A 17,187-nucleotide genomic window follows, 5' to 3' on the forward strand; every position below is an offset into this window, starting at 1 on the left:
CGACTTCAGCGGATAATTTTGGAATTTGAGTCCTCCTCGAAAAAGCTATAATTTTTGTATTCTTCGCTAACTGTTTCGCACAAGCAACTCCAAAGCTCGATTTGACGTATAAAAAGTTTTGTCCGTGTGGTTTTACCGCTTTTCTGGTATTCTTTTTGATTTTCTGTCTGACAGAAAAAACAAAATTTAGATTTCAAAATAAAATTTTATTTACCCAAATAAACACCCAAAAAAGATATTTATTTGGTATTTACCTGGTATTTTCCCAAGTTTTGGGTAAATACCGGGTAGAATCCCATCTATATACATGTGAGCTAATAAATAGCTGATAGTCCAAAATTCTTTCAAAGTTTGTTGAAAGTATACAGGAAGGGTAGAAATGTCTAAAATAGAAATATCAGCTAATCAGTAGCCACCAAACATATTTGCGTTTCCTGTGCTACAATATAAGAACTAAAAAACCACCATGTTTACCGAAAACTCACTAAGGTGATGGTGCCTGAATGTTCTCCTAAATACTTGTGGCACTGTTATCGCGAGCTGACAAAACACAATAAACTAGGGTTAAATGTCCACAGGCTAATAAAGGATTCGGTGGCCTCTTCAACCATTCTTCAGATCCACATCACTCACAGATTTTGCCTAATATTAAACCCTAAAATGGTACAGACAATGATGAATGTCATGCATTGTTCACCATTACAATTGGCCAGAAGTGAGATGGTAGGTGCAAAGCCCATAGGTAGTGGAATTTATTACGTTATCGCATTTGCGAAAATTCGAACGGAAAAATGTAAAAAAAAAAACAAAATTATGAGGAGATTGGACCTTAACCCCACACAAGACCAGTTGGGATGTTAACTCCAGGCCACCGCTAGAAATGATTCTGAAATTGGAATCAGGGAAATTATCTAAGCCGTCATAGCTTCAAAGGGCACAGATCATAGTTATACAGGCTTGGATTCAGCTCACAAAAACATATATAGAGGGCGTTTTTACATCATCCACCATAATATGGAAGGTATATTAAGTTTGTTTTTTCCGTTTGTAACGCATTGAAATAATCATTTCCCACCCTATGATCTAGTCATATCCGTCTGTTGTAAAGCGCAATTATTGAGCTAGGACTCTATATTTTAGTACTCGGGTGTCTTTTTTCCATAGGCAGGTCAAGTTCGAAGATGAGTCATATCGGTATTTCGAGGGTTTCAGATATATTTTTTGACTGAACTACCCGAAATTTCACATTTGTGGTTCCCCGTAGTCATGAAACATTAGTTTTTTTTTTTAATTAGTACATTTATTAAAAAAATACAAAATAAAATATAACAATTTTCACTTTTCACTTATAACAACCTCCAATTGTTTATATTTTTTATTGACACGATATTCGCAAATGCCATAACTGTAAAGAGAAATAAAGCAAAAAAATTACTCAAACAATGTTATAATAATACACACTAAAATTCAACAATTTACCCACCCGGTACACCCTATTAACAGGACACAGATTAAAATTATTAATTTCAGCGAAGTACAAAACTGCGAACTAATAATGTAGCCAATAACCGAACCGGTAGATTCCCATAGACGAAAGTTGCTATAACCGGCTATCAAATCCTTTGGAAATAAGATGCCATAAAAAGCTAAAGAAATAGAAATAAACACAAATAACGAATCACAGTAAATGTAAAATAAATAAAGCTTTTATACTTTGCTCAAAACTTACCATTGATAACAACCAACCACACACCATCGCATATACCCCAGATGGCAGCAAAAGCACAATACTTCATGTAATCACCCTGTTTGGCCTCATAAAAATACATATAGCCGAATAGCGACAGATTCAAAAAGGCACACAGTATTGCCAGATTAATGCGTCCAAATTTCTCAGCAATGCCACCAGCGAAACCAGCAGCAATGGCATTGGCAACACCAAAACAAATCATAGCAAATCCAATATTTGAGATGCCCCATCCGCAGGCCACAAAGGACTGAAAGAAATAATTAAAACAACAATAAATAAAGGCATGGATGTACGATTGTTTGGAAATTCCTTAAATTAAAGTCGACTTTTGTTTTCAATTCTGGCCTCATTTTCCGACATAGTTTTAGACTTTGGAGTACCTCTTGGATGATTGTTTGGAAATTCCCTAAATTAAAGTCGACTTTTGTTTTCAATTCTGGCCTCATTTTCCGACATAGTTTTAGACTTTGGAGTACCTCTTGGATGATTGTTTGGAAATTCCCTAAATTAAAGTCGACTTTTGTTTTTTTAAATTCTGGCCTCATTTTCCGACATAGTTTTAGACTTTGGAGTACCTCTTGGACATTCAGAAATTTTCTCTCGATTTGAACTATATTCAAAATGGCTATATATAATATTGGTCTTCACATATTTTCAAATTTTAAGAAATGCCTTAGGGTCCATCTGCACCTAACTTAACCCCATTTCTACCTCTTTATATTTACCTTTGTAAAGTCAACAGCCAAAAATGCCTCCTCCAAGCCAATAAACATGGTTATAGGTAACATAAGAAGTAATCTTCGTTTCTTCAGCATACTCAAGGTAGATAATAACAACTTCCATCCTGAGCTGTCTTTGCCACCAGACTCTCCTTTCTTGGCACCATATCTAAAGTAACAAAAAATAAATAATTATTTCTCTTGAATAAAAAAGAAGCATCCTAATGGATCTCTTCCATTCTATAGAAGGCCTCCTAATAGGGCTCTTCCATTCTACAGAAGTCCTCTAACAGGATCTCTTTTTCGTTAAGAGGGCTTCTTATTTAGGCATTTTCTATAGAATAGAATCCTACTTCTTCATCTAGAGAATAGAATAGTGGACTTCTATTAGGAGGCCTTCTTCTATAGAATAGAATAGGAGACCTCTATTAGGAGGTGGACTTCTATAGTATAGAAGAAGACCTCCGTTAGGAGGTGGACTTCTATAGTATAGAAGAAGACCTCCGTTAGGAGGTGGACTTCTATAGTATAGAAGAAGACCTCCGTTAGGAGGTGGACTTCTATAGTATAGAAGAAGACCTCCGTTAGGAGGTGGACTTCTATAGTATAGAAGAAGACCTCCGTTAGGAGGTGGACTTCTATAGTATAGAAGAAGACCTCCGTTAGGAGGTGGACTTCTATAGTATAGAAGAAGACCTCCGTTAGGAGGTGGACTTCTATAGTATAGAAGAAGACCTCCGTTAGGAGGTGGACTTCTATAGTATAGAAGAAGACCTCCGTTAGGAGGTGGACTTCTATAGTATAGAAGAAGACCTCCGTTAGGAGGTGGACTTCTATAGTATAGAAGAAGACCTCCGTTAGGAGGTGGACTTCTATAGTATAGAAGAAGACCTCCGTTAGGAGGTGGACTTCTATAGTATAGAAGAAGACCTCCGTTAGGAGGTGGACTTCTATAGTATAGAAGAAGACCTCCGTTAGGAGGTGGACTTCTATAGTATAGAAGAAGACCTCCGTTAGGAGGTGGACTTCTATAGTATAGAAGAAGACCTCCGTTAGGAGGTGGACTTCTATAGTATAGAAGAAGACCTCCGTTAGGAGGTGGACTTCTATAGTATAGAAGAAGACCTCCGTTCGGAGGTGGACTTCTATAGTATAGAAGAAGATCTACGTTAGGAGGTGGACTTCTATAGTATAGAAGAAGACCTCCGTTAGGAGGTGGACTTCTATAGTATAGAAGAAGATCTACGTTAGGAGGTGGACTTCTATAGTATAGAAGAAGACCTCCGTTAGGAGGTGGACTTCTATAGTATAGAAGAAGACCTCCGTTAGGAGGTGGACTTCTATAGTATAGAAGAAGACCTCCGTTAGGAGGTGGACTTCTATAGTATAGAAGAAGACCTCCGTTAGGAGGTGGACTTCTATAGTATAGAAGAAGACCTCCGTTAGGAGGTGGACTTCTATAGTATAGAAGAAGACCTCCGTTAGGAGGTGGACTTCTATAGTATAGAAGAAGACCTATAGTATAGAAGAAGACCTCCGTTAGGAGGTGGACTTCTATAGTATAGAAGATGACCTCCGTTAAGAGGTGGACTTCTATAGTATAGAAGAAGACCTTCGTTAGGAAGTGGACTTTCAGAAAGGGTCCATAGAAGGACATTTTCTTTCAGAAAGGTCTATAGAAGCAACCTTTCTTTCAGAAAGGGTCTATAGAATCACCCATTCTTTCAGAAAGTGTCTGTAGGTGCACCTAATTTTTCATAAAGTGTCTGTAGATGCACCCATTTTTTCAGAAAGGGTCTATAGAAACACCCATTCTTTCAGAAAGGGTCTATAGAAACACCCTTTCTTCCAGAAAGGGTCGGTAGAAGCACCTTTTCTTCTAGAAAGGGTCTGTCAAAGCACCCTTTCTTCCAGAAAGGGTCTGTAGATGCACCCTTTCTTCCAGAAAGGGTCTGTAGATGCCCCCATTCTTTCAAAAAGAGTCTATAGAACCATCCTTTCTTCCAGAAAGGATCGATAAAAGTAACATTTCTTTCAGAAAGGGTCTATCGAAGCACCCTTTCTTCATGAAAGGGTCTGTATATGCACCCATTCTTTCAGAAAGGGTCTATAGAACCACCCATTCTTTCAGAAAGTGTCTATAGAAGCACCCATTCTCTCAAAAAGGGTCTATAGAAGCAACCTTTCTTTCAGAAAGGGTCTATAGAAGCACCCTTTCTTCCAGAAAGGGTCTGTAGATGCACCCATTCTTTCAGAAAGGGTCTATAGAACCACCCATTCTTTCAGAAAGGGTCTATAGAAGCACCCGTTCTTTCAGAAAGGGTCTATCATGCACCTTTTGTTTCAGAAAGAGTCTATAGAATAACCCTTCCTTTAAGATAGAAGCAACCTTTCTTTCAGAAAGGGTCTATCGAAGCACCCTTTCTTTTAGAAAGGGTCCGTAGATGCACCCATTCTTTCAGAAAGGGTCTATAGAATCACCCATTCTTTCAGAAAGTGTCTGTAGATGCACCCATGCTTTCAAAAAGGGTCTATAGAACCACCCATTTTTTTCAGAAAGGGTCTATAGAAACACCCTTTCTTCCAGAAAGGGTCGGTAGAAGCACCTTTTCTTCTAGAAAGGGTCTGTCAAAGCACCCTTTCTTCCAGAAAGGGTCTGTAGATGCACCCTTTCTTCCAGAAAGGGTCTGTAGATGCCCCCATTCTTTCAAAAAGAGTCTATAGAACCATCCTTTCTTCCAGAAAGGATCGATAAAAGTAACATTTCTTTCAGAAAGGGTCTATCGAAGCACCCTTTCTTCAAGAAAGGGTCTGTATATGCACCCATTCTTTCAGAAAGGGTCTATAGAACCACCCATTCTTTCAGAAAGTGTCTATAGAACCACCCATTCTCTCAAAAAGGGTCTATAGAAGCAACCTTTCTTTCAGAAAGGGTCTATAGAAGCACCCTTTCTTCCAGAAAGGGTCTGTAGATGCACCCATTCTTTCAGAAAGGGTCTATAGAACCACCCATTCTTTCAGAAAGGGTCTATAGAAGCACCCGTTCTTTCAGAAAGGGTCTATCATGCACCTTTTGTTTCAGAAAGAGTCTATAGAATAACCCTTCCTTTAAGATAGAAGCAACCTTTCTTTCAGAAAGGGTCTATGAACCACCAATTCTTTCAGAAAGGTTCGGTAGAAGCACCCTTTCTTTTAGAAAGGGCCTATAGGAGCATTTTTTCTTAAAGAAATGGTCACCCTATCTTTCAGAATGGGTCTACAGAAGCACCCTTTCCTTCAGAAGGGGTTGATAGAAGCACCCTTTCCTTCAGAAGGGGTTGATAGAATCACCCTTTCCTTCAGAAGGGGTTGATAGAAGCAAACTTTCTTTCAGGAAGTGTCTATAGGGGCAACCTTTTTCCAGAAAGAATCTATAGAGTCACCCTTTTTTCCAGAAAGACTCTATAGAGGCACCCTTTTTTCCAGAAAGAATCTATAGAGGCACCCTTTTTTCCAGAAAGAATCTATGAAGGCACCCTTTCTATAAGAAATGGCCTATAGAAGCACCCTTTTTTTAAGAAATTGTCTATAGAAGCACCCTTTCTTTAGGAAATAGTCTATAGAAGCACCCTTTCTTTCAGAAAGTGTCACTCTTTCTTTCAGAAGGGGTCTATCGAAACATCCTTTCTTTTAGAAAGGGCCTATAGGAGCATTTTTTCTTAAAGAAATGGTCACCCTATCTTTCAGAATGGGTCTACAGAAGCACCCTTTCCTTCAGAAGGGGTTTTCTTCAGAAGGGGTTGATAGAAGCACCCTTTCCTTCAGAAGGGGTTGATAAAAGCAAACTTTCTTTCAGAAAGTGTCTATAGGGGCAACCTTTTTTCCAGAAAGAATCTATAGAGGCACCCTTTTTTCCAGAAAGAATCTATAGAGGCACCCTTTTTTCCAGAAAGAATCTATAGAGGCACCCTTTTTTCCAGAAAGAATCTATAGGGGCACCCTTTTGTCCAGGAAGAATCTATAGAGGCACCCTTTTTTTCCAGAAAGAATCTATAGAGGCACCCTTTTTTCCAGAAAGAATCTATGAAGGCACCCTTTCTATAAGAAATGGTCTATGGTAGCACCCTTTCTATAAGAAATTGCCTATAAAAGCACCCTTTCTTTAGGAAATGGTCTATAGAACCACCCTATCTTCCAAAAAGGGTCGCTAGAAGCAAACTTTCTTTCAGAAAGGGTCTATAGAGGCACCCCTTTTTCCAGAAAGAATCTATAGAAGCACCAGTTCTTTTAGAAACGGTCTATAGAAACACCCATTCGTTCAGAAAGGGTCTACCGAAGCATCCTTTCTTAGAAAGGGTCTATAGAAGCATCCTTTCTTAAAGAAATGGTCCCCCTTTTTTAGAAAGAATCTATAGAAGCATCCTTTCTTAAAGAAATGGTCACCCTTTTTTCAGAAAGGGTGTATAGAAGCACCCTTTTCTTCAGAAGAGGTCTATAGAGTCACTCTTTTTTCCAGAAAGAATCCATAGAAGCACCCTTTCTTTAAGAAATGGTCTATAGAAGCGCCCTTTCTTTAAGAAATTGTCTATAGAAGCACCCTTTCTTTAAGAAAGGGTCTATCGAAGCACCCTTTCTTTAAGAAAGGGTCTATCGAAGCACCCTTTCTTTTAGAAGGGGTCTATCGAAGCACCCTTTCTTTTAAAAGGGGTCTGTCGAAGCACCCTTTCTTTTAGAAAGGGTCTATCGAAGCACCCTTTCTTTTAAAAGGGGTCTATCGAAGCACCCTTTCTTCCAGAAAGAGTCTATCGAAGCACCCTTTCTTCCAGAAAGTGTCACTCTTTCTTTTAAAAGGGGTCTATCGAAGCATCCTTTCTTTTAAAAGGGGTCAATAGAAGAACCCTATCTTCCACAAAGGATCGATAGAAGCAAACTTTCTTTCAGAAAGGGTCTATATAGGCACCCTATTTTCCAGAAAGAATCTATAGAAGCACCAGTTCTTTTATAAAGAGTCTATAGAAACACCCTTTCGTTCAGAAAGGGTCTATAGAAGCATCCTTTCTTAAAGAAATGGTCACCGTTTTTTCAGAAAGGGTCTATAGAAGCATCCTTTCTTAAAGAAATGGTCACCCTTTTTTCAGAAAGGGTCTATAGCAGCACCATTTCCTTCAGAAGAGGTCTATAGAGTCACTCTTTTTCCAGAAAGAATCTATAGAAGCACCCTTTCTTTTAGAAAGGGTCTATCGAAGCACCCTTTCTTTTAGAAGGGGTCTATCGAAGCACCCTTTCTTTTAGAAGGGGTCTATCGAAGCACCCTTTCTTTTAAAAGGGGTCTATCGAAGCACCCTTTCTTTTAAAAGGTGTCTATCGAAGCACCCATTCTTCCAGAAAGAGTCTATCGAAGCACCCTTTCTTCCAGAAAGGGTCTATCGAAGCACCCTTTCTTTTAGAAGGAGTATATCGAAGCACTCATTCTTTTAAAAGGGGTCTATCGAAGGACCCTTTCTTTTAGAAGGAGTCTATCGAAGCACCCTTTCTTTTAGAAGAAGTCTATCGAAGCACCCTTTCTTTTAAAAGGGGTCTATCGAAACATCCTTTCTTTCAGAAAGGGTCGATAGTAGCACATTTCTATATAGTATAGCAAATTGATGACCTCTTTTAAGAGGCCTTCTATATAGCATAGCAGGTGTTACAAATAATATGAAATTTTGATCTCTTACCTCTTCAGCGAATCCACACCGAAAATAATCAGCAATACAGCTCCAACCATGCAGGCCAAAAATATGGAATTCAGCAGTTGAATTTTACTTGGTTCGGGTGGTGTTAGATTGGGATTGACCTCTGCCTTAACACTGGGACAAAATTTGGCACCACATAGCTGGCCAACCAGATGTGAGGTATCTGTTTCATTTCCAGTTGCCGTCGCATTCTCGCCAGGACCACCCAATGATAATACCGAGGATGATATTAGGTTTCCCCAAACCTGGGCCATTTGATAAAATATAAAGAATAGGCCAAAGAATTTCACAGTGTTATCATCTTTTTGTGACTTTTGACCCGAAACGAAAGTTAGGGCCTCTGCCACAGTTGAGAGGTAGGTACACTTGGCACACCACAACGGACCACCACCAAAGCCAACCATTAGTCCAGCCGGTATTAGGGTTATGAAACGGGGATAGAATTGTGCCGCTATGTACGGCATGTAGGCGAAGAAAGACAGGGCCATGGTGAGCTTGACACCAAACCATCTGAAATGAGAAAGGGAGAGAGAGAAAGGGAAATAAAATATTGACAGTAAAAAATATTTTTCGTTTATTCTTTAAAAATTCAGGTTTGTGGCTGCTGCGAAAGGCCTTAAAAAATATCGAAAAAAATACAGTAGAATCGCGATAATTCGTACCTCGATAAATCGACATTCCCGATCATTTGTATAAGTTGTTGATCCTTTGAAGTCATTTTCTTAAGATTTTAACCTCGTTAAATCGAAAACCTCGGTAATTCGTATAAAATGACCGGTCCCTTGGATTACGAATTATCGAGATTCTACTTTATATCAAACAAAAAAAAAAAAAAAAATCCATGATCATTGCCCTGCTAACCCTTAGCAAATTTTCTTTAACCCAGATATGCCCAGCGTCCTATATATAGGACACACAAAATTCTTGCTAATTTGATATGTTATGTTTATCAAAGTACCGTTTATTTTGGTGATATACTCAGTACACATCTGTAGCTCTTGGGATATTATGTGATTCCATTATTTTGAGCTACTATTTTTGAGTTTTGAGGTCTAGTTCATCGAAGTTGCCACCGATCGCTTAGTTTTTACAATGATTTGCGTAATGACCGATTAATTATTGGGTAATTTTATAACGAAAACATACACGATGTGGAGCCTACTACGAAAAAACGTTAACTAGATGCCGAAAAGGTGTCTTTGGACTATATGTCAAATGTTTTGTGTCCCATAACTCCCAGTTATATGATAAAACCCTGTGTCCAAAAGTGGCCTCAAAAACCACTTTTTTCAAAAAAAAAATTTAAAAAACATATAAACATACTGTTATTATTTCACATTTGCTTCTAAAATAATATAAAAATACTTTTAAAATGATCACGATCAAGCAATGGGCATATCTGGGTTAAAAATATTAATTGAGCTGTATGTCGCAACCACTCAATTTTATATCCCAAAAACATCTAAAAGTATGCCATAAAATTGTGTCACCCCTCCTTTGACAATCATGAATCCATAAGTAGGCAATCAAATCTGATATACTTCAATGTTATGCATAGTGGAAAAAATCTAATAACAATTTAGTTGTTTTTTGCCAATAATCATAGCCCAAATTGGAAATGTAAAACTCTCTATTAACCTATCGAACTATTATTGTGTGCAGGATTTTTATGACTTAAAACGGCACGTTTCCAATGTAAAACACTACTCGGCTTCGTAACTGCCACTTTAAGAGGAAATCAAACATTTGGAGTGTATAAAATCATAAAACTAAAATTTTATTGTTATTGTTATATTCAATAAACTGTTAAGCCTCTAAAAACAACGAAAAGAGTGCCTGGGTGTGGAGGGGAGAAATCCTATTAAAAGCTTTTTGTTTGCCAATATCAAAGTGAAGGGCTCAGTTACACTTTAAGAGCTGCTGGAAACAAAATATAAAATTCTGCTAAATATTGTAAATGTGTAATGAAAACAACAACAACACCACACTTGTGAACTACTATCGCTCATCATCACACCAAAAACAAAGACAAAGGAGTATCTTTATTAACACTTAAGAAAGAGAGGCAGAGATAGGAAAATTTATGTGCATATTTATGAGCTGAGAAAAAGCCAATGTTGACAGCAAAAACTAATATTTGTTATGTTCTTCAAAGAAAAAGGGGTGAGCGAGGCCAGCTCTCACGCCCACATCTACTTCAATATCTTCTTCTTCTTCTTCTGTTATTGTATAAATATTTCGACTATATTATTTGTAATAGATAAACATGGCACAGCATACTTTTAGGCAACAGACAATTTGCCAAAATCTTCTTTTGCCTAAGCCTCTTTTTCGGGTAAAAAGGTCATATTTATATTACATTACAAGAGATTCCTTTAATTTAGATTTATTAGTTTGACAAAAGAAGCATGCTTTGTCATGCACAAGCAAACAAATAACATAGGAAATTGTGTTAAATATCCGAACAATATTTCCAGTGACAAATATCCATAAGAGGAGAGAGACATACGCATTTCTTGTCATGATTTTTTTCTTCTTCTTTTAGTAGGCACAGGAAATTTCCCTATGACCGAACAATGTGTGTTCGTCCGGACAAATTTCCTTGTAAATTACAACTACTTAATGAAATATCCGTCTTGTGCAAAAAAATATTGAAAGAATTTTTGTTGGCGGGAATTGTGATGAAAGGATGCTATACTAATGTTGTTGTTCTTTTATTGTCAAGCCATAAAAATAGAGTGGACACTTATTTTTTGCCCTTAGAAAATAGTTTTATGAGACCATATTTGGGTAGTTCATTTGGCAAATGGTGTGAGGAAGGTATACTAAGTTATACGTTTGCCATAACATATGCTGAAGTTATAATCGTATTTGATGTTATTTTAGTGGTAGGCAGCAGCCTATAGGCCGAAAAACTTAAGATCTTCTTGGGGCAGAATACCTTTTTGAGAACGTTTACTGGTAGAGAAAGCACTACATTATCTGCTTGTGCAAGTACCCAGACTTCAGAACTATATAATTTTTTTTTTTTTTTTTTTTGAAATTTTTACTTATGCCAAAGTACCATCTGTAAGGTGACAATATAATCACGTACATAACACAACAACTACAACCAAGAAACCCCTTACAGTCATGTGTAAACAGTGCTTTGACAACACTCCACCATACATTGTTGCTACCTGACACTAGTGGTATAACAAGCCACACTCTGGTAAATTTAACTCCAGTGTAATTTTGCAACCATATGGTTTGGTCTGACAAAATTTTTTGAGCTACTTTAAGAAATTATTACAATTTTGTCCCTAAAATAATTTTTGTTTTTGAAATTTCAAATGAAAACTGATATTGTTCTGAAGGTTCTGTACTGAAAATGTACTTTATCAACAAGTTGTCTGAAGAAATATTTAAATTTTTTTGTTTGAATACCCTTTTTGAGAGAAACTTCCAGTAAAACTGAATTCGTTCTTTATGCCATTCCAGTGTTTTGGAATTCTGTATTGAATATAAAGGTCTTGAGGCTTTAAACTCATTTTGTTTTCAAAGTTTAAGTTTAAGTTTATATTTATTGAGTCTTTTTTATGACAATGAACATAAATGAATTAGATACATAATATGAAAAACTTATGACTATAATGTATTATCGTAATGACATGACAGAAATTTCAGCACCTAGCTTTTACATAAAAAGTGAAAATAAATGTGGATATACACAATTTGAAGTTACATACGTCCTTGCTCCCGAGACTAATACAATAAAAAGGGATAAAGTATGCAGAGTTTATGAACCTAAAACTAAATAACACCAAAACGAAAAAGAAAAGAAATAAAGAAAAAATAAAAACAGACAAAAAAGTAGGTAAATCAGTAACTACCCACGGTGTGTACCGACCAGTGCCTTCTCATAAAAGGCGGTAATACCCGCTTCAGACTCGTTTTTATACCCCATGGATGATAAATAGTTTGAGTTATACCAACCAATGTTTGCTTGACTGTTAAGTGCTTCAACCATATGCACATTTTCATGAAACTCTAACCTTGCATTGAACTTATCTAAGATCGTACAAATGTAGTTGGACATCCGCTTTATCTTGGAATTTGCATAAATAAAATTATTTGACTACCTCTTATTGGTACACATAAAATTTTTTCCGATACAAAATGAAAACTGATATTGTTCTGAAGGTTATGTACTGAAAATGTACTTTATCAACAAGTTGTCTGAAGAAATATTTAAATTTTTTTGTTTGAATACCCTTTTTGAGAGAAACTTCCAGTAAAACTGAATTCCTTCTTTATGCCATTCCAGTGTTTTGGAATTCTGTATTGAATATAAAGGTCTTGAGGCTTTAAACTCATTTTGTTTTCAAAAATTTATTTATGTGCATCATGAAGTGAATTTTTTCTTATCAGTAACAAATTTGTAGCTGAAAACAACCGTAAACGAAATTAATGCTCAATCTTTGGTTTTTTGGTATTGTATTAACATCTGCTATTATTTGTAAACGAAAGAAGCTTACACCCTAGATGAAAAAATAAAACAAATCGCATTAATAGGGTTTTATAGGTTTTGACGGGTTTGATAAAGAAAAAGTTGTAGCAGTGAAAATTGTTGTTTTCTTATGATATTTTCGTAGGTTTTGCCATTTTTGAGATATAGAAATTCAAATTGGGACAATTCACTGACTGTACCGCCTCTTTTTAAAACAATGTCATGACTGCAGTTTCCCAACTTAAATTTATATATCTCAAAATGGTACAACCGAGGAAAAAATTACGAATCCCAATCTTGTAGAGAATTTTCTGTAGTCCCATTTCGAAAAGACTTACTGTTTTGAACAAATCGTGAAAACCTAACAAAAAACCTAAAAATGTGACCTGAACTTCTATATCGCAAAAATGGTAAATCCTAGGAACAAATTTTGAAAGCTACAAAATTTTCTTTAGTCCCATTTCGGTTTCCAAGCAAAATCGCGAAAACCTAAAATTGTGAACTTTGACCGCGATTAATTTAAAAATCCCTATAGCGATTTTTTCTTGTTTTTGGATTTTTCTCATTTATGAAGATTGCTGTCTCAGAATCCGCAAGATCTGCCCAGTTGTAAGCTCCTTTCATTTAACGTTATAACTTTCGAACAGATCAACAGATTTTGTCCAAATTTTGGATCTCGCAATATTTTGCTCAAACTTCCTTTGGACACTTCCCCAGCCAGACTTCAAAATGTTTCCCTAAAATCTTGAGCAAAGTCCAATTCGACTTTTTCGAGACCTAGAGTAGGTTCGAATATGGATCGATTCACTCCGTCAGGTACCTCCAACACAAAATTTCAATTATACTAAAATTACTTCCAAACGTACATATATTAAGTACCAAGAGGGCCTATTTGGGACAACATCTTCGGATACATCCCTCACAAAAGTCCAACCTCAGCGTAGTAGTATAAGGGCTGTTCGAGCAGTCATGGCACATTTTGATCAATGCTACTTCTTGAGGTCACGTTTACAGCGATATTGTATTTTTCGTGGGTGAGTCCACGGTTTTGTCAGAATTGGTCCAAAAGCTCTAAATCTTACGCCGACCAACTAAATTGACTTTCAAAATTAGGTCCATTTCCAAAATGGACTTTATCAGTCGATTCTTTCAGGTATAGTCTGTACTAAAGTGCAAAACATTTGCGCTTTCATCGAAGTCACATTTTTTAGCATAACGCCAACAATCCAGAAGTTGTACACCCCAAATTTTTCGAAATTATTGTCGGAAATTTTATACGTCCAAAAAAGGAGACGAAATTCTGAAACTTCCTGGCTACAATTTACAGAGTCGTAGATTGCATCGCCCGGCTCCTGAATTTTTTTGTTGGCTTTCACTGACTCTTTCACTTCTGGTAAAATAGTAAAGTTTTGGTGTTTTTATGCACTTAAAGAATATTATTTTCTTACAATAATACAAAGCTTTTTTAATGGCACTGAAGTAAGTGTGTAATATGTGTACTTTAAAGAAGAAACGGCGTTATGTTCGAGTCGAACTGTTTATATCCTCCAAACACTGTATATATCTATTGGACATATTCGCACTTTTTGCATGGAAGTTCTTTCACCAAAAGGATTTCCAAATCCATATTACGACATTTTTAAAAATTATGCTAATAGCCTCGAATTATAGAAAATCTTTCGAAAGCTTTCGTTGTGGGATTTAGAACCCAAAATGCCAAATAAGTGCTAATGCGGTTGAATTCTGGACATTATGCATTTCAAATTCTCATTGGATAATTTGGTTAAAAACTTTTGTATGGGGACTATTACGAACGTGGTCTGATATGGTTAATTTTCAATTCTAACTTTGTGCCAATATTAAATATACATAAAATCGTCAAAAAATCTTTAAAATAGTTTTCGTAACGATACACAACATTTTTAAGTTTCATGATTTTTGGCAAAGTACCTTCGGGTTTTTCAGTTCTACAGGGCCGTCGGGTCATGTGTTCCATTCGGCACTGGACATCGTCTTCCCGATCATCAGCAGCCGAACACCGAATACATCGTCTTCCCGATCATCTGCAGCCGAACAACTAATACATAGTATGCCCGATCATTTACAATCGAACACAAACAACACCTTTTCCCCCGAAGAAGAACACACCAATTCAACACGAGCTCCTCAGCAGCCAAACCCCAGCGAGTCTGCTAATACTTACGCCAAATATATACTCATTGAATTCATTCTTATCGTATTTAAACACAAGTAGATTGTAAATTAGTATTTAATCAATAAATCCGCGATTTAGCCCCCAGGAAAGGGAGAATACTAGTCTTTTCATTTCGTAAGGTTTAGTGGGTGCTTATGCCCCAGCCGACGAGAAAACCACGTTACACATCTCTTGGTCAATGCTATTATTTTTATGTTGTTTGTTGTGGTTATGACTGTGCCGAGGTAGACGAAGTCTTTAACTTTTCCATTTCGCCCTTTTCCTGCGGAATAGTCGTGTCTCTTCATTCCTTTTGCTCCCTATACTACTCTCGGGATCTACGCGTTGCTACTGATTGTAGTGTAGCCAATTATGCCGCATTCTTCTCTTTGGTAGGAGCACGACACTCCTAGTCATACCATGCGTTCCTTGGTGGAGGTTTCTGATATCCAAGTATAGATTTGGGATAGGTAAGTTGACTTTCGATTAATCGACTTTTTGCAGTCAAAAGTCTTAAAATCGTAGTCGAAGGAAAAGTCACATAATCGATTATCTTGTGACCGATTTTTGAGTTTTCCCATAGATTGTTAATTTGGCTGTTTTACAGTTTCAAAAGAAAACTCGAAAATCGAGATTTGGGACAACTGAAATAATCGCCAGACCGAAAATCGCATTTTTAGTTTTAGACTATAATCGAAAAGTCGAAAAAATAGATTATTGCTTTCCATTACCTATCCCTAGTATGGAGTGGACAATACATTGTCACTGTGTAGATATGTTGTCGGACCGAAAACGTTTTGATTAAACAATTTGATCATTTGCGTGGAGTATGCTCTAGCTATTTCTTGCGATTGCAGCTTACCGATGTCTTCCCTGTTGTGTCTGCTCTTAGTTTATTTGCTACGTCTAATCGGGTCTGGTCTTCTATACACAGGCAGAAGACCTTTGAAGATAGAAGACTTTTCCTGGTCTTCTGCAAACGGAAGAACTCTCAGGGACTTCTAGCCGTAGAAGACCTTTTAATGTCTTCCAGAGACACAAGGCCTTTTAAAGTCTTCTAGAAGGAGAAGTCCTTTCAGGGACTTCAAGAGTTAGAAAATCCTTAAAAACCTTTTAGGAACTTCTACAGGCTAATGACGTTTTAAGGTCTTCTAAAAGCAGAAGACCTTTTGGGGACTTTAAGAAGCACGAGACAGGGGCTTCCGTAGGCAGAAGACCTTTTAAGGTCTTCTATGAATTGACGACCTTTTAAGGTTTTCTAGATGCAGAAGAATTTTCAGAGCCTTTTAGATATAAAATACCTTTTAGGGACCTCTAGAGGATGAAGGTATTTTAAAGTATTCTAAATGTTTTCTAGAGAAGGTCTTTTATAGTATTATAAAAGCAGAAGACCTTACAAGGTCTTCCAGAATCCGAAGGCCTTTTAGAAATTTTTTATAGGTAGTAAACCTTTTAGGAAGACTGTTTAAGGACTTCTGGATGCTAACAACTTTTTAAGTTATTCCAGAAACCGAAGATCTTTGAAGATTTTCTAGAGGATGAAGACAGAAGGACCGAAGATCTTTATTAAGGTTTTCTAGAAGAAGATAGAATACCTTTTAGGGACTTCTCCTATCTCCTAGAAGCAGAAAACGTTTTAAGGTAATTTACGAGCAAACGACCTTTCAAGATCTTCTAGAGGCAGAAGACATTTCAGGGAGTTGTAGTGGTCGAAAACCCACTAAGGTCTTCATAATGAAGAATACATTTGAAGGTGTTCGAAAGGCAGACAACTTTTAAGAATATTCTAGAGGGAGAAACCTTAAAAGTTTTCTAGAAAGAGAAAACTTTTTATGGTCGTCTAGGGTCTGAAGAACTTTCAGAGACTCCTACAGACAAAAGATCTTTCAGTGAATTCTTGAGACAAAAGACCTCTAAGAGTCTCCAAGAGTCCGAAGACATTTCAAGGATTTCTAGAGATAGATGATCTTTCTGGGAGAATACCTTTAGAGACTTCCAGACTTCTTTTAGAGATAAAGAGACCTTTCAGGGGCTTCTAGTGACAGAAAACGAGTCTTCAAAAATAAGATAGCCTTCTAAAGTCTTCAAAAAGAAGAAGAGCTTCAAAAGTCTTCTAGGGGCAGAAAACCTTTAAAGGTATTCCAGAGGTAGAAACCTTTCCTTCAGGTATTTCTAGAGGTAGAACACATTTTAAGAAGATCTATCAGGGACCTCAGAGGCAGTAGAGCTGGTAAGGTTTTATTGATGCAGAAAATCTTGAATGGTCTTTCAGAGGCCGAAGACTTTTCAGGGACTTCTAGAGGTAGAAAATATTTTAAGAA

At 36.9% G+C, this 17,187-nt stretch overlaps 1 protein-coding gene across 9 annotated transcripts in view; it reads right to left on the bottom strand.

Annotated features, from left to right (window-relative positions):
• Positions 1–1,278: 1,278 nt before the first annotated feature.
• The window catches only part of LOC141404978 (UNC93-like protein), a 193,050-nt gene continuing 177,141 nt past the window's right edge, over positions 1,279–17,187 (bottom strand). For all 9 annotated transcript variants that reach the window (XM_073988856.1, XM_073988865.1, XM_073988864.1 and 6 more), the window contains 5 exons: positions 8,166–8,693; positions 2,476–2,638; positions 1,730–1,997; positions 1,484–1,646; positions 1,279–1,405 (listed from right to left, as the gene is read on the bottom strand). In XM_073988856.1, the coding sequence (XP_073844957.1) occupies positions 1,336–1,405; positions 1,484–1,646; positions 1,730–1,997; positions 2,476–2,638; positions 8,166–8,693 (1,192 nt within the window). In that variant the 3' untranslated portion in view covers positions 1,279–1,335. The remainder of the gene's footprint in view (positions 1,406–1,483; positions 1,647–1,729; positions 1,998–2,475; positions 2,639–8,165; positions 8,694–17,187) is intronic.

The sequence above is a fragment of the Musca autumnalis genome, unplaced genomic scaffold (genome assembly GCF_047663935.1).
Source record: "Musca autumnalis isolate F117 unplaced genomic scaffold, ASM4766393v1 scaffold_5, whole genome shotgun sequence".
Lineage (NCBI taxonomy): Eukaryota > Metazoa > Arthropoda > Insecta > Diptera > Muscidae > Musca > Musca autumnalis.